This window comes from Diabrotica undecimpunctata, chromosome 9 (assembly GCF_040954645.1).
Source record: "Diabrotica undecimpunctata isolate CICGRU chromosome 9, icDiaUnde3, whole genome shotgun sequence".
Lineage (NCBI taxonomy): Eukaryota > Metazoa > Arthropoda > Insecta > Coleoptera > Chrysomelidae > Diabrotica > Diabrotica undecimpunctata.
This window is the reverse complement of record NC_092811.1, coordinates 110,021,776-110,048,490: the sequence shown is the minus strand read 5'-3', so window position 1 is coordinate 110,048,490 and position 26,715 is coordinate 110,021,776. Positions and strand designations below refer to the sequence as shown.

General features: G+C 34.2%; 1 protein-coding gene across 8 annotated transcripts in view; it reads right to left on the bottom strand.

Moving 5' to 3' along the window:
* Positions 1–26,715, bottom strand: part of Fhos (Formin homology 2 domain containing) — a 782,871-nt gene that overhangs the window by 35,773 nt on the left and 720,383 nt on the right. For 7 of the 8 annotated variants that reach the window (XM_072543993.1, XM_072543991.1, XM_072543999.1 and 4 more), the window contains 2 exons: positions 4,544–5,455; positions 1,100–1,240 (listed from right to left, as the gene is read on the bottom strand). In XM_072543993.1, the coding sequence (XP_072400094.1) occupies positions 1,100–1,240; positions 4,544–5,455 (1,053 nt within the window). The remainder of the gene's footprint in view (positions 1–1,099; positions 1,241–4,543; positions 5,456–26,715) is intronic. The other variant, XM_072543994.1, reaches the window with a different exon arrangement.

The following is a 26,715-nucleotide window of genomic DNA, read 5'->3' as shown; positions in this document are numbered from 1 at the left end:
CAGAGGTCATCGCCAACCTTCGCTAAGAAGACGGCAACTAAAGAAGAAGAATTAGATTTAAAATACGTATAATAAACGGTTTGATTAAACAAAATATAAGTGATTAACAGCCTCGTTTGGATTTTAAAAACTCAGGGAAATTTTGTAGACAGCTAATTATGAAGCTCGTTGTTATTTTGTTTACCGAAAACAAACAATGAGAAAATAAAATTCTCATTTTTGAGAATTCGGGTTTTTAGCTGATTTTAAAGGGCTAAACAGATTATGTGTTGAAAAAAATGAGACTGAAAAATTTTTTATTTTGATGGATTTTTGCAAGTGGAGAACTGGGTTATCTGTTGCTGATCTTTGGGAAAATAACATCGAATCCTGAGAAGTGAATTGGTGTCGGCAGTTTTTTTAACGGTATAAAAGTAATTTTGTGAGTAAGAATTTAAAAAGTTGTAGCAGCTTCTGCACTAGGAATGCTGATTGGGAGAAGTTTGCAGTATTAGAGTTTTGCTGTATTTGTAAGTACAAATCAATTTTTCATTGATCGGGAGAACCATAGACAAGGTATTTTGGCAGCAAAATGGGGATAGGAAGGATTTTAGTTAGAGACTTTAACAAAAGAACATCAGGGACATTTTAAAATTGAAATAATGGAAACGTAACGGGTTCTCGAGAATAATTTTGCAGAGGCACAAAGTTTTAAAAAGAAACAAATAATAAAATTAATTTGCTTAGTTTGTATTTTACTAATTTTCTGGAAGTGTCTGTTATTTGCTAGAGCTAATTTAATTTTATTGGACTGCGTAGTTTAATTTCTCAGGAGAGGGAAACAAAGATATGTCTAATTGATTTAGTTATACGTGTAATAACTTTCCAAGGTATTTTAACATTGAATTGAATACATTTGAATCGTTTTGATTTCCTCCTTATTCCTGTTGATATTGAACACTAGACAAAGGTTTTTCTGAACTCAAATAAGAACCATGAGAAGGAGTTGACTTTTTTTATCAAATATTTGATCCTTAGAATTTTGTCATTAAATCAGTAAACATGTATTTTTCTTGGTAGTGGTAAAGCAATTATTAGTATTAATAGCCAAAGCACCTACCGTTTTCGTTTTCGTTCTTTCCTTCGTGAAGGAGACAGTTTCGAAAGAATCCTGCCGATTCCTGCTCTTTCATGAAGCTTCGTTGTCGCTCTGCTCTTTCTCGGCGCCTTTTTAAAGCAGGAGTTACGCCAGCTTCGAAGGCTAAGCAAAGCAAAACACACTTTAAACAAAAAATTATTGCGATTCAAAACAGTTTGCTAATAAGTTATTTACTGAAATTATAAAGATTTTTACAACGAGTTAGATCGAATAATTGTAGTTTTGTAACCCAAGCTTTGTAGGTTTAGTGATAGTTTGAATGTTGCATCTTTTGGTAGTATGTATGCAGCTGTAGAAAATGAATCTAAAGCTTGGTAGAAAAAGGATGAATGTCGATTTTATACGCGTAGAGAAAAAACGATTAATAATTTATTTATGAAATTTCGTCATTTCCAAATTTTCAAATTCGAAATTAAATTTATTTAACAAATTATAAAATTTCAAGATCACTGGCTACTAAAGGTCGTTGTTATTATCAACATATGATATTTTTGTTGTTTTTATCTTATAAACAAGAAATCAGATATACCAACAAATAAAATTTGAGGACAGGTAGATAGAGGCTTAAAGACAATCGCAATAAACATCAAGTAAGAAAGAAAGATACTATTGGGTAGGTTTTGGGTAGATAGATAATATATAATAACCAGAAAAGTCAACAAGATGAAGAACAGTACATAAAAACCTCCGAAGTAACGAGTTTTCAATGATTTTGTATTCTAGTTTCCATAAAACTCAAGTAGACAAGGCTCATCCTGGACATTACGTGCCTCTGAGACTATCGCCGTCAGAATATTCGTGTTCAGCGACCCTGAAAGCCCCCTGAGTAGTAATATTGAACTCATTTGCGTCAATTATTTCCGAATTATAAATTTATCACTTTGAACTGCACTTTGGAAAATGCATTTTCCTTTTCAATAATGCAAATTTCATTTCGACATTATCACGTTAGTTCTCAAAATTTCCTAACACTCTTACGAATCTAATGTAACAAGTATCATTGAGATCAAACTGCAAAAAATTGGAAGATTTTGGTGTTTTTACTGCTTCATTGCTTCGTCTATAACAAGACAGTACAGTGTTAGTGGAATGACCTTGTAAAACAATTAAACCTTGTATTAAAACCGTAAAAGTTACTATACTATAACAATTTTTAATTGAAGGTGACTCATCTACAAATTGAACTGAGAGCTAACGGTAACAATGTTAAATGTCAGAAGTAAATTCTTACCGGCACTTACCGGGGTCATTTTTATTGTCTATGCTTCGCCAATGTGGATAAGTTAAAAATAAGATGGTTCCATAAAACTTGTCTCCATAACAATATTCCCTCTGCATACCGGTGCGATTCACGAGCAAATAGTTAAACAAGTTCGTTGAATACTTAGAAACATCGATAAGCTTATCAACACTTCGCTGATCTATATATTTACGTCCTTGGAAAGAGTGGGAATGGAAGAAATAGTTTATTTGTTCGGTTTCTTCATCATCCATATTTGCATAGGCGTGGTATGTACTGTTTCTTGTGAATATTACTTTGTTTAATATTTATTAAATAGACTTTATTATTTTTATTAATTTTAAAATAGTTTTTAAGGTAAGTAAACAACAGAAAAATAGCAGGATAATATGATTGATGTTTATCATGTTTATAGAAATAAAATGAATGCCGTAGCGGCTCCAAGTAATGTACAGAGAAAGTGAAAGTTTATGTTGGTAGAAGAATAGCAGATTGTCTGTAGAGTGTATACAAATAAAAGAAATTCTCTTCGTTTAGTGGAAGCTGTACCTCAGTGTTGATTTTTAAAGGGAGTACCCGTGTCCCCGGGTACTCCCGGGGTACCCGGAGTACCCGGGAGTACCATTGCACGTGAAAAACAGATGACTGGGATTGTGCAAGCTCCAAAATATACTGTCGTAGTAGAAAAAAAATTGAATTAGATGAGTACTAAGAAAAATTTTGTACGCACTACTATTTATTCTTGCTATTTTGGGAATAAAGCGCCAACCCTCAAATGCATTAGGGCAAAGGTAATGGAGAATGATCTCATTCCAAAAATGAGCAAAGAGTCGTTAAGGATAATAATAAAAGAAGATTTAATATTTATATATGCCAAACAATCCCGTAAATCTGTCTTAATAGAAAGAGAATATTTAGTCTTATGTCTTAGTTATGACGACAAAGATATCTTCGCTGTATTGAAGATTCGTTCTGCCCACAAAAAGATTTATTATCTGGACGAAACGTGGGTGAATGCTGGTCACACAGTATCTAAGCACTGGCAATACGCTATTGCAACGAGTTATCGTTAAGCATTTGTGGACGGTTTATCAACAGGACTACGAGAACCAACGGGCAAAAGGCAACGACTGATTGTCGCCTATATAGGTAGTGAGATTGGCTTTTTAGACGATAGTGTACTAATTTTTTATTCAGAACAAACACGCGATTAGTAGAACTTCTGCGAACTATGGCCACCAGAAAAGCAGACATACAGAGTTGGTTAGGACAAAAAGGAATTCCATTTTCCGAGGACATGGTTAAGGCTGAGCTTATAAGTGTCATTAGACAGCATCGTGACAGATATCGCCAGCATGTTGGAGATACAATTTCTCGTGCTAAAGGCAACAACATTTCGAGACTTCCTAATTACCATTTCGAGTTAAACCCGATAGAATTAATCTGGGCCAAGTAAAGGGTTACGTAGCTCGTGAAAACGTAACATAAAATTTCTGATGTCCAATGGAACGGATACGGAAAGAAGATTAAGCTAATGTGACCAAGGAAGATCAAAATCCATGTGATCAAGGAAGAAGAGATAATGAAGACATTGGACGGGATGGTAGACACTGCTTTCTACAAAATTATAATAGACTTAAGTGTGACAGGGGATTCCTCTTCGAACGAGTCGCTGAATTTCGAAATTTCATAAGCATTTAATATTTACTTTCATAGAGTAGTAAGATCTTTGTTTAACCTTTATCCAAATATTTATAGCATTTCAGCGATTTTTACCACATGCTACCATTAGCTTGTGTCGAAGTTAGTCTAAGAAGGTTTCGTTTTATAAATAACACTTTTTGAAAGTACCCTATAAGAAAAAGTTCACTAGGATTGAATCTGGCGATAATATGGACAATTCTAGGAAACACCTGATTCACAGCTAATCAAGGAGCGACAGGAGGTCAGATTCGTTTCAAAATTCTTTAGATCATTTGGAACACTGAGATATTAAATAAATACCAATTTTATATTAATTATGTGACAGCATTTACTATAAATAATTTAATGATTTGTTTTAATATATTAACAAACAAAAAATCCGGAAATATTAGCAAACTGTAATGATAAATCGATTAAGCAATACAAAAAACAAGAAAAATAATAAATCTATAATATCTTACCTTTATTACTATCCTTATAGCTACCATTGAGTTGAGAATTATTTATACCAGAAGACTGTGAACTGGAAGACTCGTCATCTTCATCTTCCCTGTTTGTTTGCAAATTCAAGTTATTGTTATTTCTAACCATACCGGGGTACATTGGACTATTTCCTGTCGAGTGCCGTCTGCTTTTCCTCCGTTCAGTAGATTGAGATAAAGATTTTCTATTCCTTATAGTTTTTCTAATGTTTTCATCCAAATGTCGAATTGGAGTAGTACTTTCATCACCATCTTCGTATTGTAATACTGCTTCGTAGATCTGGAACTGCTGTAGAAGATCGAGATCAGTTCCAGGTTTTGACATGTATCTTTGAATCACAGCTTCTAGGCCTTGTTCTTCTAGGGTATCGCTTTGGTCGTAGTAGGTATCTTGGTCTGGTACTCCACCGAGCAGTTTGTTGATCAGTGTCATTGCGTAAATTAAGAGCTCGGTATCAGCAGCTTCAAAGTCTTTTAAAAGCTTCATGATATTATGGTAGGGAAGGAGCCCCTGTGAGTAGTCTACAGTATGAATGGCCTTTATTAATAACAAGCAATTGGAGTCTGTATATTCTACGAAAACTAGTAATAACTTAAGAGCTGTTTTTACGACTAATCTAAATTTGGAAGATATTAAGCTATACAACCATTGTACTGTTTGGTTGTGTTCCATGACTCCATTCATACCATCGACATAGAGCATAACTTGACCTAACGCCCTTAAGATATAATTTTGGTAATTTTGATCTGCTTCTGATCCGACTTTGATAAGACATGATAGACCGTCGTTCTGGACGAATTCGTGAACCAGATCTTTATCTTCCTGGAAAATTTGTTTAAGGGAGAATAACGCTCGTCTTAATTCCCGGCCCTCGGATGTCAGCAATTTTTCTGAAAAAAAAAATCATTATAAAAATTTTTGCTATTCCATGAAAAAATATTTCAATACAAAATTTTTATCCATGTTGGCGTTTTCAAGTTTATTAAGTTTTTTGATGAATCGTGATGGTTTATATGTCAACTTTGTTACAATTTTAATGTTTCTTTTTAAATCTAGCTTAAAGCAGAGGTATAAACAGCAGCGGTTTTCAACCTTTTAAACCAACAACAGAAAATCCAACAAATACATTTTTACAATCTTACAATATCCCATTACAATTATTAAAAGAATTAATTAAGAGCGAAGTCAGACAGGGTGACTCGTTAAGCCCACTTCTCTTTAATATAATAATGGACGAAATAATACAAGCAGTACTTAAAGGTCATGGTTACAGAATGAGGAACAAAGAAATCCAAATATTATGTTATGCAGACGACGAAAAGAATCGAGGCTTTCGAACTCTGGTTATACCGCAGAGTATTAAAACTATCATGGACCGATAGAATTACAAATAATGAAGTACTGGAGAGTAGTGTTGCCCAAATGCAAGAACAAGACGAGACTTAGACAGTCTTGGTCTTGGTCTTGCGCCAATACACTTGGTCTTGGTCTTGGTCTTGGTATTGCACTCCCGGTCTTGGTCTTGGTCTTGGTCTTGCAGCAAGAGTCTTGCAAGTCTTGCAGTTACCCAATAATTAGCCTATTGCTATTTATTAAACGTTACTTTAGATCTTAGAGCAATGTAACACAGTAAGTACATTTTAAGCTTGAATTAACATAGCCATAATAAAGACTAACCAAATTAATAAATGTCTAAACAACTGACACCGGGTGGGGTTTGAAGCGACGATCTAAGCGATCCGTGCCTATGCTCTAACTAACTCAAATCTCTAACTATCTACCATACCCCACGGAAGTCAATCTGTTTCTTAATAAATGTTTGCATTTACTAAGCTTACATGTGCTAAAACATGATTAAAACAAAAAAAAACAAATTAATGACATAAGCATGCCTGTGTTTTAAAGAACATTATCTGCCTAGAAAGGGATTGATGGACATGATAGGCAAAAAATCCACATACATGTATCAAGGGCACAGATTTTTTAGGTGATAAGATAACAAACTATAATCCACTTATTAAAGCAAAATAAATGTTTTTACCAATCTTATCTCTACTTTTATGTAAAAAACTAACTTGAAAAAATAAAGAATAGTTAAAAAAGCAATGGTAATCAAAAGAAGTTATTTTAAATTAAGGAGATCCTACTTAATAAATACATTAATTTACCAAAATAAAGTAGTAGGTACATGATAAATGTAATTGGTAATAAGGTAATAACTATATTTTTTTACATGTCCACCTTTTCTAGAGGTTATTAAAAAGCTTGTGATATCTCCACCGAATTTTGGTTTTTCGGGAAGAAATATTTGTAATTCCTTTTTGTGAAAAGATATTAGATGCTTCCTTAAATCTGACGTGTTTCTGTTGATCATTCTCATTTCAACCTTTTTATGTAGGCACAATTTACACAAAGCAATTTGGGATGCATAAATTATTTCGAAAAACTCATCAAATTTGCTTTTAGGTCTTTTAGATCTATAACTCTAACGCTCACTACTCGGACTAGAACTATTTGAATCTTTGTCCCTCATGTCAAATTGTAAACTTGTCACTCCGGGAACAACAAGGATTAGATGAAAAACAATTATTACATTAGACTCAATGGAAAGCTCAATTGGGAATAAAGTTAAGTGATGGCGAAAAAGTAACTACTATACGACTAGTTACTTTGTGTTCGTTACTATCCAATACCCTAAGTATCTAATAACGAACCGAGAATTATATATCGTTACTTCGTTATTCTAAATACTTCATTACTAATATTATCTGTTGTTAATTTGTCTCGTTATTCTAAATACTTCATTACTAACATTATCTGTTATTAATTTGTCTCGGTACTTTTGAATATTATCCACGCTTTTTCAGCAAAGTTTGTTTAACCGAATGATCTCATCGCACACTCAGCAGAAACAATTTATAGTCTTGGGCCGATAAGATTTGTTTATTTAGATTCCTCCTGACTAATTAATTAAAGTGGGTGTCCGTAACAATTATATTTTTTATTAGCTAGGGTAAAATATTTTAAATATTTTATTTTTACATTGTAATTATGACCTCTGAGCACGTGTCAAATGTGTTTTTTAATGAATATTTTGATTCGGTATGTATGTCTATGGTATTGTTCATGATGCGCATAAGTCCAATTTTTCAAATTTTTATTACATATTTTTTTGCGTCTCATAGAGTCTTTAAGCATATACCCGAACTACTATACTCGCTAAAACCACACTCAGTCCTAACTGCAAGACGCAAGAGTCTCGCAGGCTTAGTCTTGTTCTTGCTTAAATATTGCACGGTGAGTCTTGGTCTTGGTCTTGCTAAAATTAGGCGGTCTTGGTCTTGGTCTTGGTCTTGCAAAAACGCAAGAACAAGACCAAGACTGCAAGACCAAGACCGATTTTGGGCAACACTACTGGAGAGGGTTGGTAAAGAAACAGAACTAATCACCACTATACAAACCAGAAAACTGGAATACCTAAGACACGTGATGAGGGGACCAAAGTATGAAATTTCGAGACTCATAATACAGGGAAAGATTCAAGGAAGATCTGTTGGCCGAAGGAAGAACTCATGGTTGAAGAATCTAAGTGACTGGTATCAATGCAGATCGATTGATTTGTTTGGAGCAGCAAGTTCAAAAATAAAAATAGCCATTATGATTGCCAACGTTCGTTGGGAGACGGCACTCTAAGAAGAAGAAGACAACGCCGCCTTAATCGCCGAGACAGAAGACGAGTTCGACACTACGATGTAAAATCGAAATGGGAAAATAATACAGCAGGAAGCAAGATATCTGGAAATAGATATAACTAGTTACAAAGATGTTGAAGAAGAAGTATGACTCTTAATGACATAATCTGGAAGAATAAACACCTAAGACAAGACACAAAAACAAGAATCTATAAAGCAGCAATTAAACCTATATTAACATACACGGAAGAAAAAAGGTCTGACATATCTAAAACGAGACGACTACTAGAAACAACAGAGATGAAAATACTTTGACGAATATCAGGAAGAAGTCTGTTGGATAGGGAGAGAAGTGAAAACATAAGAAGAACAATATAGAAGACATAAATAGATGGGTGACAAAACGGAAACAGGAGCCGAACGAACACATTAGTAGAATGGCAGAGGATAGGATAGTACGAATAGCACGAGATAAGTTACCAAATGGACGAAGAAGTATTGGCAGACCAAGAAAAAGATGGAGCTATAATTTAAACAATTTAGGAGCCTAATAAAAGTAAAACATTTACGTTAATATTTCAACTACAAAGGTTTCTCTTTAATGATTAACGAATTACGGTTCCAGCCAAAGCCGTTTGTGCTGGACATTTAGAAACAGTAATGTTCTTGATGGAATTCGGCTGCAGTATGAACACACAAGATAGCGACGGATCGAAATCTTGAGTCTAAATTGAGTAAGTTGTAACACCGTGGTAAAATTTTTGATAAACATGGATCGTGAATCTTTTCTACGAAACTCAGCGATCATAAAACCACAAAATAAAAATGCTACTAAGGCTAAGGTGATTTTACGATCAAAGAGGACGAAAGCAGAAGATATATCGAAAAAGAAAATAAATACTAGTGGGTAAAGAAAACTCATAAAACCATTGAGAAAAGCAATACATAAAGACTATAAAGAAATGCAGTATTGATGGATATTAAAACGAACAATGACGAATTCCACAGAAAATATCCACTTTTTTGATGCCAAAAACATTGATTTTGAAATTTGAGAGCACAGTCTTAAGACCAATTTTTGGTTTGTAAGTGTCTTGTGATGCAACAAATATTATAGCGGTATTTACATTGTTGTCAGATCTACTATCTTTCTGAAAATCTAATGAACTTTCTTATTTCAAATGGATTCCTCTGTATATTAAAGTCCTTATGAAATAGTGGTTCTTTTTTATGTAACATTTACTGTACCTAAATGCCATAATTTCGAATTACTGGCTACATTTACATTATTTTCGCCGAAGTTAAAATAAGATATTTAGATAAATAAACTCGTTTAATTTTAATTATCTTCAATAATTTTTACCCTAATAATATTATACCAAGGTCTACTTACAATAAATTAGTAAAAAGTTTAACGAAGCTGGTGCAGCAAAAGATTTATTAAAATCATAGGGCAGAAAACCCTACAGCAGCTGAAAACAAATTCGTGTTAGAGGTATGTCAATATTTGAGTACCTAGTAGAAAAATTACGAATTTTAGAAAATCAGTAAAGGCGATTGCAGCAGATTCTCAATATCGCGACATTTTTACACTCCAAAATCTCATTCATTTACAACTCAAAATCACAAAAATTATTCCGCCCACTCAATTTTTAAAATTTTGCAAAAAATACGATTACCCTGGTCCGGAGGGCGGCACTATTTTTTTTCTTCAATTTTGAGTACCTACTAAAGAATAAAAAAAATGGTCTCAATGGTGTGCTCTCAAATTTCAAAAGGAATGGTTTTGGCAACAAAAAAGTGAATATTTTCTATGGAATTCGTCAGATAACATGTATATAAACTGGCGAAATTTAAACGAAAAAAATGGCGAAATTTTTGTTTATATAATAAATAATATCTAACATCTCAATTACATAAATAAATGAGCAAGGAAACATTTAATATGGCGGTCCCCAATGACCATTAAAACCGAACGAGTACATGGTAAAAATACCATAATAGTTACGTCTACCAAGAAGACTAGAGTTGAGCGATATTTTACCAACTGTGACTTTCTTGCTGATATGGAGAAGTCAGAGAACTGTTATATCATTTGTTAGTTACAAAAGGGATATTACTCCTGATTTAGAGATTTTACAGAATATACTCAGTGACATTAAAAGTGTTACACCCAGAAGGAATAATTGCTTGAACTTAATTTTTTGGCAACATAATGACTACATTTAAAACATGCTATGTGAATAATACCATTGTTTTATCTGTTCTACTTTTTGTAAAAATAAAGTTTTATCTTTAAATTTTTTTGTGAAGAGACCGATTTGTGAAAACCGTTTCGTATAAAAATTTTTAGTTATCATTCCTCAGTCTAATTGTATTCAGTGTAAGAAAATGCCTCGAGTTTGAAGACACCAAAATTACCACCATGTTAGCGATTTTGACAGAGGTAGAATTATTGCGAAATTGGTATCACGAAATTGGCCGTCGTGTTCATTGTACGGCAATGACGGTTATGCGTGTCTGTCGTGTGTGGACAAACGAAGGACGAGGAACACGAAGAAGACCAACTGGTTAACCGAGGCGTACCAGTTGATCTACGCGTCAAATTGCTGACCAATAGTTTGGAGTAGTAGGTAGACCTGTTAGTATGCGTACACTATACCGTCGCATTCGAGCCTTTAGACTGGTTTCATTCCCCCCACGACTAGTGCTTCCTTTGACTGCGGACAACTGTCATCAAAGTTTGAATTGGTGCAGAGAACGGCAGCATTGGGTGGCAGAATGGCGTAATGTAGCATTCAGCGATGAATCACGATTCTGTTTAGGAATGCATGAGGGTCGTAGGATGGTAAGACGCCGTCGTGGAGAGCGACGAGATATCGAATTTGCTGTTGAGAGGCATGTATTCAGGACAGTTGGAACAATGGTTTGGGAGCTATTGCCTATAGTAGCCGATCACCACTTGTGTTTATTCGAGGCAATATGACAGCTACGCATTATGTTGATGACATCTTACAAACCACTTTACTGCCTTATGTCTTTTTCAGCAAGATAACACGCGTCCCCATATTGTTCGTCAAACTATGAACTTTTTCGAAGAAACTGGCGTTAATGTTTTGCAGTGGCCGCCCCGTGCTTCGGATTTCAATCCTATCGAACATGTATGGGATATGATGAGAAGGAGAGTGTCCACTTTGCACCCTCCTCCACAAACTCTGGCACAGTTGATACATGAAGTTAAAATTGCTTGGAATGAGGTGCACAAGCATCGTTCATCTCATTTTGTCAATGCCTAGACGTATACAGGAGTGTATTCAGCTACGGGGTCGCCAAATACAATATTTTTTTTTTAATTCTTGTAAATAAAAATGTAAAAATGTAAATAAAGATGTAAATCTACCATGTTGCAAAAAAATTAAGGTCAAGAAATAAATCCTTCTGGGTGTAACAGTTCTAATGTCACTGAGTATATATAATTTCACATTAGTATACGCTGCACACAATACATAATATAGGCGTCACTCATCTTCTTCGTTTTTTTTCTTAGATTTTGTACTCCGTATCGTCACATTGTTTTTAAGTGTCATTTGTTTTGGCCCTTGTTTCTTTAAATTATTGCTATTTTTTTCAGGTTATGGCAACTTTTACTATTTTGGGAGAGATTTTTGTATATTTAGTTCCTCGATAGCCTAATTTAAAGGAACATTTTCTAAATTACGTTAACGAAATACCGAATTTGCATTTCTTGTTCGTTGCCTGCTGTTAGGACAGCGTATCTGATGTTGTTTATGCTAGTTCCATTGATCTTGATTCCATCTTGACGAAGAGCTCAAAGATGAAGTGATATTCTGGCTCAGGCGTTTGACGGTAGAGGACTACAACGCCGGCACCAAAAAACTGATTCCACGATATAAAAAATGCATTGACAACCAACGCAACTACATTGAAAAATAGCCCAAAGTACTGTGACTTACTAAATAAAATTTTGGTATTTGATATCTTTTGATTTTAATTTTTTATACCAAAACGTTCTTTACTTTCTGGACTACCTAAGTATGTCTAAAAGACGTGCAAATAAATTTAATGAGCTATAAGAGCATATCTCACGTAACACTACGACTATTATAGAAAATGTAAAAGCAAATCACCAATATTGACAATTTGCAACAATGACTGTAGTGTCATTTCAAAATCACTGGATAGTCCACCTCTAAAGAGTACCCACAGAATATGTAAGTGTTCTGTCGTGTGATGACATACCCTGATAAAATGCAACTGATATTTTTTCTACAGCATGGCTCAATTGCTCCTCAGAGACCGAACCTATAATTTGCTATAAATAACAAGCACGTTCTGTATTTACTTTTATTGAATAAAAATTATGGAATTCTTGCTCGGACTCTCACTGATTTTTATCGATGGATTCCTCTAGAAAAATATTGTTAAAAATAAAGGAAAATTTATGGTATACCTTCAAACAAGTGTAGTGATACGCCTTTATAGTTACTTACATTGACCTTGAAATATATCTTACTGCAAAGACCATAAATGATACAATATAAAATATATTCTCCCAACAAATAAAAAAATTATTAATAAGTGATTCACTAAGTGCCCTTCAAAATATAAAGCTACTTTTCCCAGCTTCTAATTGAATAACTAAAATTAAAGAAATACTCTTTTGAATATTTTAAGATAACATATTATTCGTATTTATCTGCGTTTCGTCACATAGCTGCATAGTGAGCAATCAAAAAGTTCAGAAAAACTGCCGTTGAAGTCGCTTCGAAATGTAATCCCCTTTAAAGGAATTAATTCTCATTATTCTTTTTGCAAAGTAAGTCTATTTTGTCAGTTCTTATCTCTCTTGTACTCTCCTCCCAATTATCTTACATTATTCGTGCTCAAGTCATTCTCCACATTGTCAAAACATATGGTTCTAAGTTTTCCTTTATTTCGTTTGTCATTTGGTTTTTATTGTACTACTCTCCTAGTTACTTTTCTGTCTTCTAACCTCTGGACATGCTAAAACTATGCCATCTTCTACCGTGTTACGTCGTAGAATCTCCTGCTCTTCATTAAATTCACCAATTGCTTTGTTACTTCTTATTCTCCATGTACCATGGTTTTAATTAGGGTTTGCGAATGAGCATTTGGGTCTTTCTATCTAATAAGTTGGATGCTTTCAATCTTTTATTTACATAGTATGCACGGTTTCACCTAGCGATCCTCCTCCTTATTCCTTGAGCCCTTGACAGGGCGTGGCGGCACTATAAATATTATCCACAAGGAAAGTTCCTGTAGCTGGCTGTATACCATGTATCACAAAAATTTTTTGTTAAAATCCTTTATACAAGGTATATAAAATTAAAAAACCCAAACGGGCTATGTCATGAAGACAAAACGTTTTCGGAATCCATATTCCATCATCAGTGTCTAGGTGTACATGTTTTGAGCCACTAAATATCTGGGTGAAAACCCGTTAAAAGTTATATGTTACAATTTGGTTTACATTATTTAGTCTTATATATTAGGATGTTAAAGTTACCAGTGGATATGATAACATGGCAACGTATGACTCCACATGAAGTTGCTGTTCCTGAGACGAAGTGTCTACGAAGACTTGATGATAGCAACTCTACATATTATTGGCTTTCTGCCTCCATTGGCTGCGAGTCTGTGCCATATGGACGGCTTCATGTAGGGATATTCCCACCAGAGTTTTCATTTGGTCTGCCCGTCGTATTGTTCGGCCTTCTACATTTCCTTCTACTACCAATAGTTCCATGATCCACGTTCTTCTAGCTATGCGACCGAAGTCAATTTGGTAAGCTCGTTTTATTTTTTTAATAGCCTGTCTTTTATGCGAAGCTCTTCCAGAATTGACAGGTTGGTTCTATGTTCTGTCCAGGACACGCGTAGAATTCTTCTCTAGACCCACATTTCGAATGCTTCGATCCTATTCCTATCGATTTTTTTGAGTGTCCATGTTTCAGCTGCGTATGTTGCAATGGAAAAAATAAGGGCATTGGCCAACCTTAGCTTAGTATTCCTTGTTATTGTTCGGTCTTTCCATATTTTAATCAGTTTAGCTGTTGCGGTTCGGGCCATTGCTGGTCTATGCTTAATTTCTGAGGAGCAATCGCCATTGTTGATTATAAGAGAGCCCAAGTATACAAATCTGTCTATTACTTCGAAATTCGCCACTTGGTTTATGTGCGATAGATTATTATTTGCTCTGTCTACGATCATTATTTTTTATTTCTGGTGTTGATCTGAAGTCCGAATTCTTCACTTATCCGGCTTAGCCGGTCAGTGATGGTAATTATTTTGACTTCATTCGCTGCTGGTATAAGTATGTCATCTGAGTATCGCAGGTTGCTAAGTTTTCTGCCTTCTTTAGTGATTCCTCCATTCCTCCGATTGTCTAGTAGTTTTCTCATTATATATTCAGAATATATGTTATACAATAATGGTGAAAGTATGCAGCCCTGTGTAGTTCCCTTCTTTGTTTTAAACGCATCTAAATATATTTCGTGTATTTTAATTTTCACTGAGTTTTTATCATACTGATTTCTTATTTTGTAGGTTAACTAGGTGGTTAGGTATTCCCATATTTCCATTATACTCTCGTGTCGTGTTCTCTCCGTGTCGTGTTCTCTCCGTTTTTTCATTATCTGTCTGGTGTTCAGTATCTGCTTCTACATTCCTTTTCCTGGTACGAATCCGCATTGTTCCTTCGGCTATATCTGAGAGTAGAAAGTTCTTTAGCCGTTCATTGATTATATGTAGCAGGACTTTGCTTGCATGATGAATAAGGGCAATGGTTCTGTAATTGCTGTTTACGGTTAGTAATCTTTTTTCATGGATAAATGTTGATTCGCACCACTCATAAGGCTATTCACCTGTGATCTATATTATGTTGCACATATTCAGTATTACATCTACGTCAATCTTGCCCATTGCTTCTAGAGTGTCCGCTAGTATGCCATCGATACCTTGGGATTTTTTGTTTTTTAGTTGATTGAAAGGCTTTTAAACTTCTGCTCGTAAGATTATTGGTTCTAGCGATACGTGCTTTCATTTCGTTACGTATGAAATTCTCTTGATTGGTTTCTGTACCCAAGTTCTTGAAAGTATCCATAAATTCAAGATACATAGATTTTGTTTCTTGTTTAACTAATTTTAAGTCCTCTTTTTATTACTCATGATCAATATCCCCTAAGACTTTCCGAAAGTGTTGCTTTTTCCTGCTAATGTCATCTGCATGTGCAGTAAATTGTGCTGACTTGGTATTTACACGGCCAGTTACATTGGCTTTTGGATCTTAGATTCGATTACTAGGTTGAACAACATTATTGCTAGTGCATCTTCTAATTATTACTTTTTATTTTAACTTTGGCAATACTGCTGCAAAAATTCTGACAGATGTTTCTTGAGATACCACATAACCTATTATTCTGCATTAATTTATTGCTAATGTTTTGCCGTCTACTGTTGTAGTTGCGTCTTAAAATCTTCAAAGAGAATAAACATGGCCCAATTGTTTATTTACATTGGAAAATGTCGCTAAGCAAAATCAAATAGCTAACTGGGAAAATTTTACTGACGAGAGCTGGACCTGCGTGTGGTTTAGGGAGAGTTTGAGATCGTCTGGAAATTCTTATTCTGGTGGTGAGTCAGTTTAGATTGGATTGGGGACTTGGATCCTGAGGCGACAGGTCACCTGAAAGAACACTGCTTTGTCAAAATAGGTGTTGGCAGATATTGTGTTTTTCTTTTTGAGGTAGCTATTATAGTTTTCTTAACTCCTAGTTTATCTCTTGTTATCAAAGTGATAAAACATGCGCAGTTGCCTGCTTACAATGTAGCGTTTTAAATTTTATAATACGTCCCTGTTCGTTTATCTCGTCAGTACGCATAAAGATTGCCATAAAATCTGTTTTTGTATATATATTTAGGGATTCTACAGTATTCACTGCCTTCCCTCGCTCAACCGTTTCCATCTCTCTCTGTTGTTCCATTCTCCATCGTTTAGTCCTCTCTTACTCATGGCGTCGTCTACTTCGTTCCTCCAGGATTTTCGGGGTCGTCCTCTTTTCCTCCTTCCTATGGGGCTCCATTCGGTTATTCTCTTTATCCATCTGCTGTCGCTAGTTCTTCTTACATGTCCATACCACTTTAGTCTTTTTTGTTCTTTTGTCTCTTTTGTCTTTTACGAAAATCCTTAATGCGTAAATAACGCTGGATATATTTTTTGTCTATGTATACTTTCAAATCCCATAACCTTTTGTTACAAAGTTAGGTAGAACTCCGGTTTAAAAACTACGTGCTATTTTGTTAATTTGAATTATGTTATATCTATTTCGACAAGTTTTTGTCGCCTAGAGGATTATATTTCATGATGTTCCCCTAATATAAAAAAGAGTTTTTATTTGTCTTTCGTCGTTAAAACGCAATAAACTGGAATATTTAAAAGGTTTTTTTTAGTCGCTTAGAACGAGGGTCCGAGGGATATTTGTTTGTTTAGGTCTTGTAAACACAAGGGGGAGAGTTATTTTATGGCGTGGAATTTGTAAAATTTAAGGCAAATAGGAGTCGACATTTAAGTTCCAAGCAGGGCAGACGTCCAAGAGATGTCAGAGTAGAAAGATGTTTGGGTAATTAGGAATCGCGAATCGATTCAATTTTTTTTTGTGTTATGTCTTAAGACCGGTTAAGGTGATAATACTCTTTGCAATATGGCAGTTCAGAACAGAGTAATCATCATAAGATTTGTGCACCGGAACTGAAGAAATTTTGTAAATTTTTTATATAGAATGTCCACGTCGACAGCTTGATTCCTCCACCAAGTTCCTGTTTCAATCGTCCCTGTGTATGGAAATGGTTTCCTTTTGTCCAAGTTGAGAGTTTTGTCCTTTGCAGCTCCAATCCCAGAGATAGTAGCAAGTTTTTTCTTTGAAGTTAAGTGAAACAAGTGAAATTAAGGTAACAATTAACATTTTAAATTTTAAAGTAAAGACAGACTTTTTTTTGATAATTATTAATAATTGCTTTCATTAAAATTTAAAGAAATTGTAATATTTAATAAATTGTAAATTTTATGGTTTAACTTAGCTGTCATTTTAATTGTTTTTTTAAATTTAATGTTAACATATGACAGCTAGCTTTATTTGTTTCGATATTAATTTGTTTTGTTTGTTTTAAAAAAAGGTTAATCTCTGTGCGGTAACATTTGTAAGTTTTTGTAGTATCTCCAACCCTTTTGTAAACGGAGTTTGTAAACGGACACATGTAAGTTTTTTTATTATGTATTTGGCAACTATTTATATAGTATATTTTTTGTGCCATTTATATATTTGATAACTGTTTGTTTGAGACAAAAATAAACGTTTGATTTGATTCTCTGATCCATTGTTTGTATTTATTTTAGAAAATCTCCTAACCCTTTATATATTTTTTTAATTTAGGATATTTTTCCTAAATCCAGCAAGTTTAGGATCCTTCAAAGCGGCGCCCTTATACTAAATTGCTAGAAGCCCTTCCTTGTTGTTTTATTTGCCCAGTTGCCCAGAAGATTTGTGTAAGTACCCCTTTGTTTCATATTTTGGTAGCTACCCCAATCTCAACCCCTTGTCGTTCACTTATCCACGACCCCAGCTCTCCAACAACCCCCTGAGTGCCGTTCGCACACGTATCGATTTGTTTTGCTTGCCCTTTCTCAACTCCTTTAGTTTCTGTCCCCAATTTTCTACCCCATATTCTTACCCTGAGGTAGGCAAGATAAATTTCGTTACAACAAGAGCAAAGCAAAACTAATTAAACAAATATAGTTATTATATATAAAAAGACATTCCATTCCAAAATTCGTGTATATATTTCAATTTTTTCTTGGGTTGAGTACATTTCATTTTTGCAGTTGATCATTTTTTTACATATCTTTCTTTTTATAATTTCCTATTTTTCACTTTTTATGCTTAACCTACACACCATGTCTTTCTTTTAATGTTATATTTTTCAATTAACATATGCAGATATAATCTTTAATGTAATACATCTAATCCATTTAATAATTATTATATTCATTTAATCTTTGCCACTTTGTTATTTTATATTTAATATTGTCTTAAGACTGTAATTATTTGCAATTTTCTAAGTATGACAAGGAAATATTTAAAAAGTTATGATGTTGCTAATACAAGGTTTATTATTCTCGTTTTTTTGCCTAAATCATATTTTTCTTGTCCTCTTTCTGGGGAGGAACATTTCCTAAACAACATGGTCGACCATACGGAGTAATATATTGCAGTAGGTGGCCGCTGCTAAGAGAACATATTCCTGAGGTAGATTCTAACTAGTATCTGGAATCAGCAACAAAACTAGCTGCATTCGACAATCCCTCCAACCAGCATTTGAAGTCAGCAACAAGTAATCCTGTCCATCTACTTAAAGCCAACAATACTTGCCATAAGTATCAATTTAAAATTTCTGTCAAGCTTTATGCAGGATTCGCATTCCTTTTTTATTAATAATTAAAATTTAAATTCCTTGTTTTTTTCACAAAAATATGATTAGGTAATATCTATTTTTCAGATTTGCATTAAGATAAGCCGTTCTTACACCCGAAAGACGAAGCCTAACAATTATATTCCCAAATAAAGTTGTGAGTTTTATTGTTCTACATTGGCTCCCAATTTTCAGAGGGTAAGTCAAGTCAAGTCAAATTTATTGATCACATGCGACATTATACAAAGTACATGTATGAAACAAGTCAAAGTTACAGTCATACATCTTAAAAGTATATAAATTAATAAACACGATAAAACATACTTAAAATTTATTTTTAGAATATGGCTCTAGCTCACAAATGTATTGATGTACACACCTCCGAAAGTTTGGCTGATGTAAATTCATTCGTATATCTATTGGTAATTTGTTAAAGAAACTTATGGCTGCATAATGTGTGCTAGCTTCCAACAAAACAGAACGATGTTGTGGAAGCATAAAGTGATTGTCTCTGAATCTTGTTGAATAAACATTGAAATTTATTAAATTCATAAATTTTGCTATGTAAATACATTATACACAAAAATATATACAGACCAGGAATTGTAAGAATATTGTTTTGTCTAAAGATGCCTCTACAAGAATCTCTAAATTTCATTTTATACATTATCCTAATAGCTCTTTTCCGAAGTACGAATATCTGCTCTAATTCAGAGGTACAACCCCAGACTTCAATGCCATATTTGGCTATTGAGTAAAAATGGGAAAAGTATACTGTTTTTAATATTGATGTATGAAAGAGACGTGAAAGAATTCTCAATGCATAACATGCGCTACTTAATTTGGATTTTAAATTAGAAATGTGGTTTGACCATTCACAATTACTGTCTAGAAGTACCCCCAGCAACTTCGTGCAGTCTGTTTTATATATTGCTGCTTCTATAGTGGCTTGATGGTTTAATAAATTATTTGACGTGAAAATCGTATACTTTGATTTCTCTTCATTCAAAACTAATTTGTTGGATAAGAAATAACTGTTGAGTGTTGGATAGTATCTGTGTAGTTTTATTTTGCAAATTTTGATCAGACGTTCCTGTGACTAGAATAGTTATATTGTTACACCCTTAGTGTATGTATATTGTGTCAAGAAGTTCTATGTTGACATTCAAATAATTCTCCGTTTTTATGTAATGGACAAATAATTCCAGTACACCATCCTACTTACCCTACTAACATTTGTTCTTTGCCACCAATTTTAACTACTCTGTAAATTTGATCTTTAAGGATATTGGCTGGGAATTTAGCGAAGACGGGTTATCGTTGACTAATGCCATTGATTATAAACCACCCACTGATTCATACCTGCTGTTTGGAGAGGTTTGATTGCGTCTATTATTTTCAGCATACATGGAATTTGTTCTTTGAAGGATTCTCTTTGACTATTGTTCAGCTTCAAAAACTTTAAGTGGGAGTGATAACACCACGGACGGTATGTAAAAGGCGTGTGAAGACCAGAACTCTACAGAACTCAAGCAACACTGACAGGAGAAAGACATTCTGTCAATTAATATTATAATTGTTATATTTTTAAGCTGTTAATAAAATTCAGTTTCTGTAGCAAATGACGAAAAAAAAAATATATTCATTTTTTCCTAGCACAATTTCAGTTTTGTTTTTTTCTTTTGCTATACAAAAGATAAAAAAAGTCGTAAGATAATTTCTTGAATGATTTTTTCTTATTTATATAATTTCCTAACTAGGTTCACAACCAACAATGCCTAAAATCTGAAGTGTCCAGTATCTGAAACCAAGGGCAGGCATTTAAATAAGAAAAATTGACGATATCACCTGGAACTGAAATTATTAAGTTAGTAAAGAGAGCAAATCGTGATTATTTAACGTTGGACCTAAGGCCTCTTTATCACGAAGACAATAAGCGAAAGTACCGGAACAGTTGAAAAGATATCGAAAATGACCGGAAAAGATTTGGTGAAGCCATCAAAACGTCACGATTGGTGTTCAATATTAAACGATGTAGAGGTGTCTAGTTTTTTAAGTGAGTTATTTTTTAATGTGCTCTTTAATTTCGATTGAAAAATTACCTCCATTTTTTATATTTTGAACTATTCTCTTTTTTTATGTAAGCAAAAGGGAACAAATGAGATGCAGATACATAGTGAACTTTGAAGCATTGATACAGGCAAATAAAGCTGTTCAAGAACAAGCAGAAAGAATGTTAGGAAATACAAGATATACTACATGAAATATTGTAGCAGAAAATATTGTTTTAAAGAAAAATGTTGCTTCAGATTTCTACTCAGAATAGTATAAATAAGACGAAAAACTTTCTGATCCAAACAGAAGCAAAATATCAAACCTTTGTATGGAATTCATGTTACACCTTTGGATGCGTTAGGTGTTTCAGTTACCGTGCCTGAATACCTCCTCCGGTTTTTAGTGTTCACCGCCGAGTCAATTCAGTAATTAAGTTACCAGAGTCATTTACCTGAAGATGCTAAAAGGGTAGCGAAACTTTAAGATAGGTCCAAAGGGCGTTGAAAAAATGATGGCCTGAATTCAAAAGGTGATTGGTTAGTTCTGACACTAGTCGTGGAAGACTACGATTTTATGAAATGTAAGCATGTTTGGGTAAGAAGGGGAAAATGCAATGAAATACGTAGGGAAATCCGAAAAAGTATTAAACCAGCAAAACACCGGTGAATCACGAGACCTGTGTCCAAAATCAGAATTTAAAGATCAAAGATTTATTACAAATTAAGAAACGTTATACCGAATATGAAAATTACAATAAATTACATTCAAAAACATCTAACAGAAATTTAGGCCCACCGCTTCTAGTCTCAAACGTGAAAAAGGCCATCGATCAAGTAAAACGAAGGAAAGCTCCTTCCTGTACCTAACCAAATACCAACTGACGAGAATTATTACTGGGTCCTCCTCTTCTTCTCTGACCAATGGATCTATCAAGGAGTGTTTTTGATCAACTGCTTAATATTCATGATACTGATATACGGTTGTAAATCATGTCGTAATTCATGTCTAGGAATCTTGCAAACATTGTAGCCGAGATGAGAAGAATAAAAATAGACATCTTGGGGATGAGTGAAGTAAGATGGCCTGGTTCCGAAAAACAAAAAACCAAAGATGGATACATCTATTGGTCAGGAGGAACCTACTCAAAACATCAATACGGAACGGCTATATCAGTATCGGATAAAATTGCGGAGTTAGTCATAGACTTCATCCCTCTAAATGATATGTAGAGTAGCAATGTTGAAATTAAGGACAATCCATAGAAAGCTAAATGTTATTCAGGTTTATGCTCCAACAAGTGACAAATCAAAGGAAGAAATTAAAAATTTTATAACAATTTAGATAAAATAATGCAACTGACAAAAAAAGGCGAGATAACAATGATTATGGGTGACTTTAACGCCAAAATTGGTCGTGGTGCCGAAGGAGACAACATACGGTCTCGGTGCCAGAAACAATAGTGGAGATAGACCGGTAAAATCCTGCGTAGAGAACAACCTGTTTGTAGCCAACACCTTCTTCAAACAACATCCTATAAGACATACACTTGGAAATCACCTGCAGACAGACAAGATAAAATTGTTAGAAATCAAATTGACTTCATTTTGCTCGATAACAACTTTAAGAAGTACATAAAATCTACTAAAACATATCCTGGAACTGATATTCATAACGATCACAATCCAGTTATAATGGATTTTATACTAAAAAAGTTTCTGAAAGTTAATAGAGAAAAAGCGTCAAGAAAAATAGATATCTCACAACGGAAGAACTCTGAAAAGAAAAATGAAATAAGTATCGAGGTTGAGAAAGAAATGTAAACGCTAGAGAACTTGGTACAGACAGACGTTGAAGTAACATGGACTGCTCTTAAAACGAAAATAGCAAAGATAAAGGAAGATGACATCAGGCTCACGAAAAACCACAGGGAACAAGAATGGATAACGCAAGAGATCATGGACCTCATGGACATAAGACGAAAACATAAAACAAACCCAATAGAATACAAACGAGTCAATAAAATCATTAAAAAAAGTGCAGAGAAGCTAAAGAAAACTGGATGTTAACCAAATGCCTAGAACTTGAACAGTTTCAGGAAAGACACAACACCTTTAATGTCCATAAAAAGTGAAAGAAATGACATGTAGACACAGAAAGAGACAAGAAACAATATTAAGACATACTAATAACGAGATAATTATAGGTACAGAAGATAAACAGGAGAGATGGAAAGAATACATTTAGACACTTGTTCTTCACCATCCACGGATGAACGAATAAATGAAAAAGGTTCAAAAATAACAAAAGTAAAAGTTATTTATGCCGTAAAAGCCCAGAAGAACGAAAAAGCCACCGGTTCAGCCAATATTAATGTCGAAATACTTATATCAATTGCAGACAACGAAAGTAAAAGCCTCGACTTAATAACAGCTCTATTCAATAAGATATGTGACACAGGTAAAATACCATCTAACTGGCTAAAATCAACATTCGTAACATTCCAAAAAAAAATCCAATGCCTCACAATGCGATGACTATCCAATAATAAGCATGATGTCTCATGTCCTTAAAACTTTTCTCAGATTCATTCATACACGAATTTACACGAAGTGTGAGTTTCAGATGAGCGACACTCAATTCGGATTTCGAAATAGATTGGGAACACGAGAAGCTCTTTTTGCCTTAAATGTGTGGACACAACGATGTAGAGACATGAATGTAGATGTATATGCATATTTTGTTGATTATCGAAAAGAATTTGCTACGTTAACCATCAAAAGATGATCGAAATTCTGAAAACAATTGAATTGACGAACAAGACTTGCGAATAATGTTAGAACTATATTGGCACCAAACGGCAACAATTGAAATAGAGCACACAACATCCGAAGATATACGAATCCGAAGGGGAGTGCGACAACACTACGACAAGTTAATAACAGGCAACGCACAAGAACTACAAAATATAATAAATGCGGTAGCGTTTAGAGCAAATATCAACAGCCAGTGAAACCCAAAAAAGAAATCCTACCAAGAATCGAACAAGCGAGGAAAACACTCATGAACCTGAAAACATTTTTTACAAGATCAAACCTTAGTCTAGGGCTCAGAATTCGAAAGATCAGATGTTACATTTTCTCTGTTTTGTTGTATGGCTGTGAAAGTTGGACAATGGACTCTGAAACAGAAAAAAGAATAGGTGCCTTTGAAATGTATATATACAAACGGATGCTGAGAATTCCATGGATACAAAAAGTTAACAATGGTGACGTACTTCGGAGCATGAGTAAACAAAAAGAACTACTCAGCATAATCAAAGAGAGAAAAATACAATACTTGGGTCATATGTTGAGAGGTGAAAGATATGAATTACTCCAAAGCATATTGGAAGGAAAAGTTCAGGGCAAAAGATCAGTTGGAAGACGCCAAAACTCGTGGCTAAACGACCTGAGGAGACGGTTTGACTGCTCATCTACAGAAATCTTTCGTGTAGCAGTTTCCAAAGCTACAATTGCCATTTAGATTGCCAACCTTCGAAAAATGTTACGAATTTCGTGGACTCTTCTTCTTCTTCATGTGCCGAGCTCGATTATTGAGCGTTTGCTATCAAATTGGCTATAGTAATTTTGTTGACGGAGCTTAGAAAAGAGATGCAGAGGATCTGTTAAACCAATCTCTCAGGTTTCTAAGCCATGAAGTTCTTCTTCGACCTGGCCCACTGCTTCCGTCTACCTTGCCTTATATTATTAAATGGAGAATATTATATCTCTCTGGGTGGCGCATAACATAGCCAAAATATTCAAGTTTATGATTTTTAACTGTTTTGACGACTTCCGTAACTTTTCCCATCCGATGCAAAACAACGTCGTTACGAACTCTATCCACCCAACTTATTCGTAGGATTCTCCGATACACCCAGATTTCAAAGGCTTCCAGTTTCTTGAGAAATGTATCCGTCAAAGTCCAATCTTCGACACCATACAAAAGAGTAGAGAACACAACATCTCACTAATCTAATTTTCAGACTTAAAGTAATATTGTTTCCACATAACAGTTTCTTCAAAAAGAATGCAGCTCTGGCCTTCTCTATCCGTATTCTAATTTCTTTGCTCATGTCCCAGTTCTCATTTAGATTACAACCAAGGTAAGTGATACTGTTAGTTCTCTCCAGTTGTTCACCATAAGCTGTTACCACTTCCGGTTGTATTAGCGTGTTACTGACGACCATCACCTTTGTCTTTGCGGTGTTTAGCTTAAGGCCATATTCATCACACGTTGTGGTAATCCTATTAATTAGATGTTGAAGTTCTTCGTAATTGCTTGCAATTAACACTGTGTCATCCGTAAAGATTTTTAATAATGCGTAGGTCTTTATCATCAATACCTACCTGCTGAAGAATGGCTATCATTCCGGTATGTTTTACTCGATCAAAGGCCTTCTCAAAGTCAATAGAACACATATAAACTGCATGTCCGACATCTCTGCATCTCTGTACCATAACCTGAATACTAAATAGTGCTTCTCTTGTTCCAAGGTTATTGCGGAATCCAAACTGTGGTCTGGAATTTCAATATTTCCGTATTTGTCCGGTAATATTTCAATATTACCGGACAAATATTTCAATTTTAAATAAACTGAAGGCAGCACGATCTCTAGTAAGGTTCATTAAAATATTTTGGACATGTTGTGAGAGTAGACACAGAAAAAAACATGGAAAGATTTATTATCCAAGAAAAGGTAGAAAGCTAAGGCTCATAAGGAAGATTCCCAACAAGATGGATCGATCAAATTACAGGACTATGCAAAAGACTTATTAATGATTTAAAAGAAATGACCACTACACTCCCTCCTGAGGTTATAACCGAAGAGAGAGAGAGAGAGAGAGAGAGAGAGAGAAAGAGAGAAAGAGAGAGAGAGAGAGAGAGAGAAAGAGAGACAAAGAGAGAGAGAGAAAGGTTTTAAGGCGTTTTTAAATAGCTGTTCCGAGTGAAGTTAAACTGGATAGGGGACAATACACAACCCTGACTTACCCCTTTTCTTATACTAATATTATTTATGGATGATGGATCGTCGATCCTAATCTTCACTGTTGCAGAAGTTTTAACACTCCTGCAACAGCGTTTTTTATTGTAATCTGGAACAGTTTTTGTATACATTTCTCCAATTCTTGTATTTTACCTTTGATCTAGACTGACAGAATTATTTACTTTTCAGGCACTAAAAACGATATAGAACTATTACCTACAAAAATATTATAATCCCATCTCTATTTTATGGGATGTGCAATATTAAATAACTATTGGAGGTTTTCTTCACGGTTCAAAGATTTAAACGACAAAAGAATATATAGGAAAGTTTAAGCATCTTTCAGCACCGAAGGTAAAATCATTGTTTAATACTTAAATTATACCCAATTATAGTACAATTTTCTTAGAATTTACAACAACTTAGTTTTTATATGTTATTAAGATACATTGTAGTCAATTAAATTGTAATGAAGTGGGAAGGTTCTTCTTAACTTTCCAACCTTACATTTCTTGAAGTGTTGTCGTTTTAATCTTAATTTTAATTTTAAAAACTTAATACCATATCAAAATAATCTCGGAGACACCTACATTAATAGCTTGAAATTAATGGTCTTTGCAAATATAAAAATAAATTTATGTTTTTAATCTTTTTTGTTATTATGTCGATTATTGTACCAACTTCGACGGGAATGCTGATAAGAATGGCTATAAAAAATTTAACAAAATGTCAATATGCGTTTTTGGCAATTAGATAAAAAGTAAAATTTGTTTTATTTAGTAAAAATAAAGTAAAAAGTTTACTTTTATAAAGTAAAATTAATTTAAAATTTGTGTTTATATGCACATAACTTTTGATGTCTATATGGATT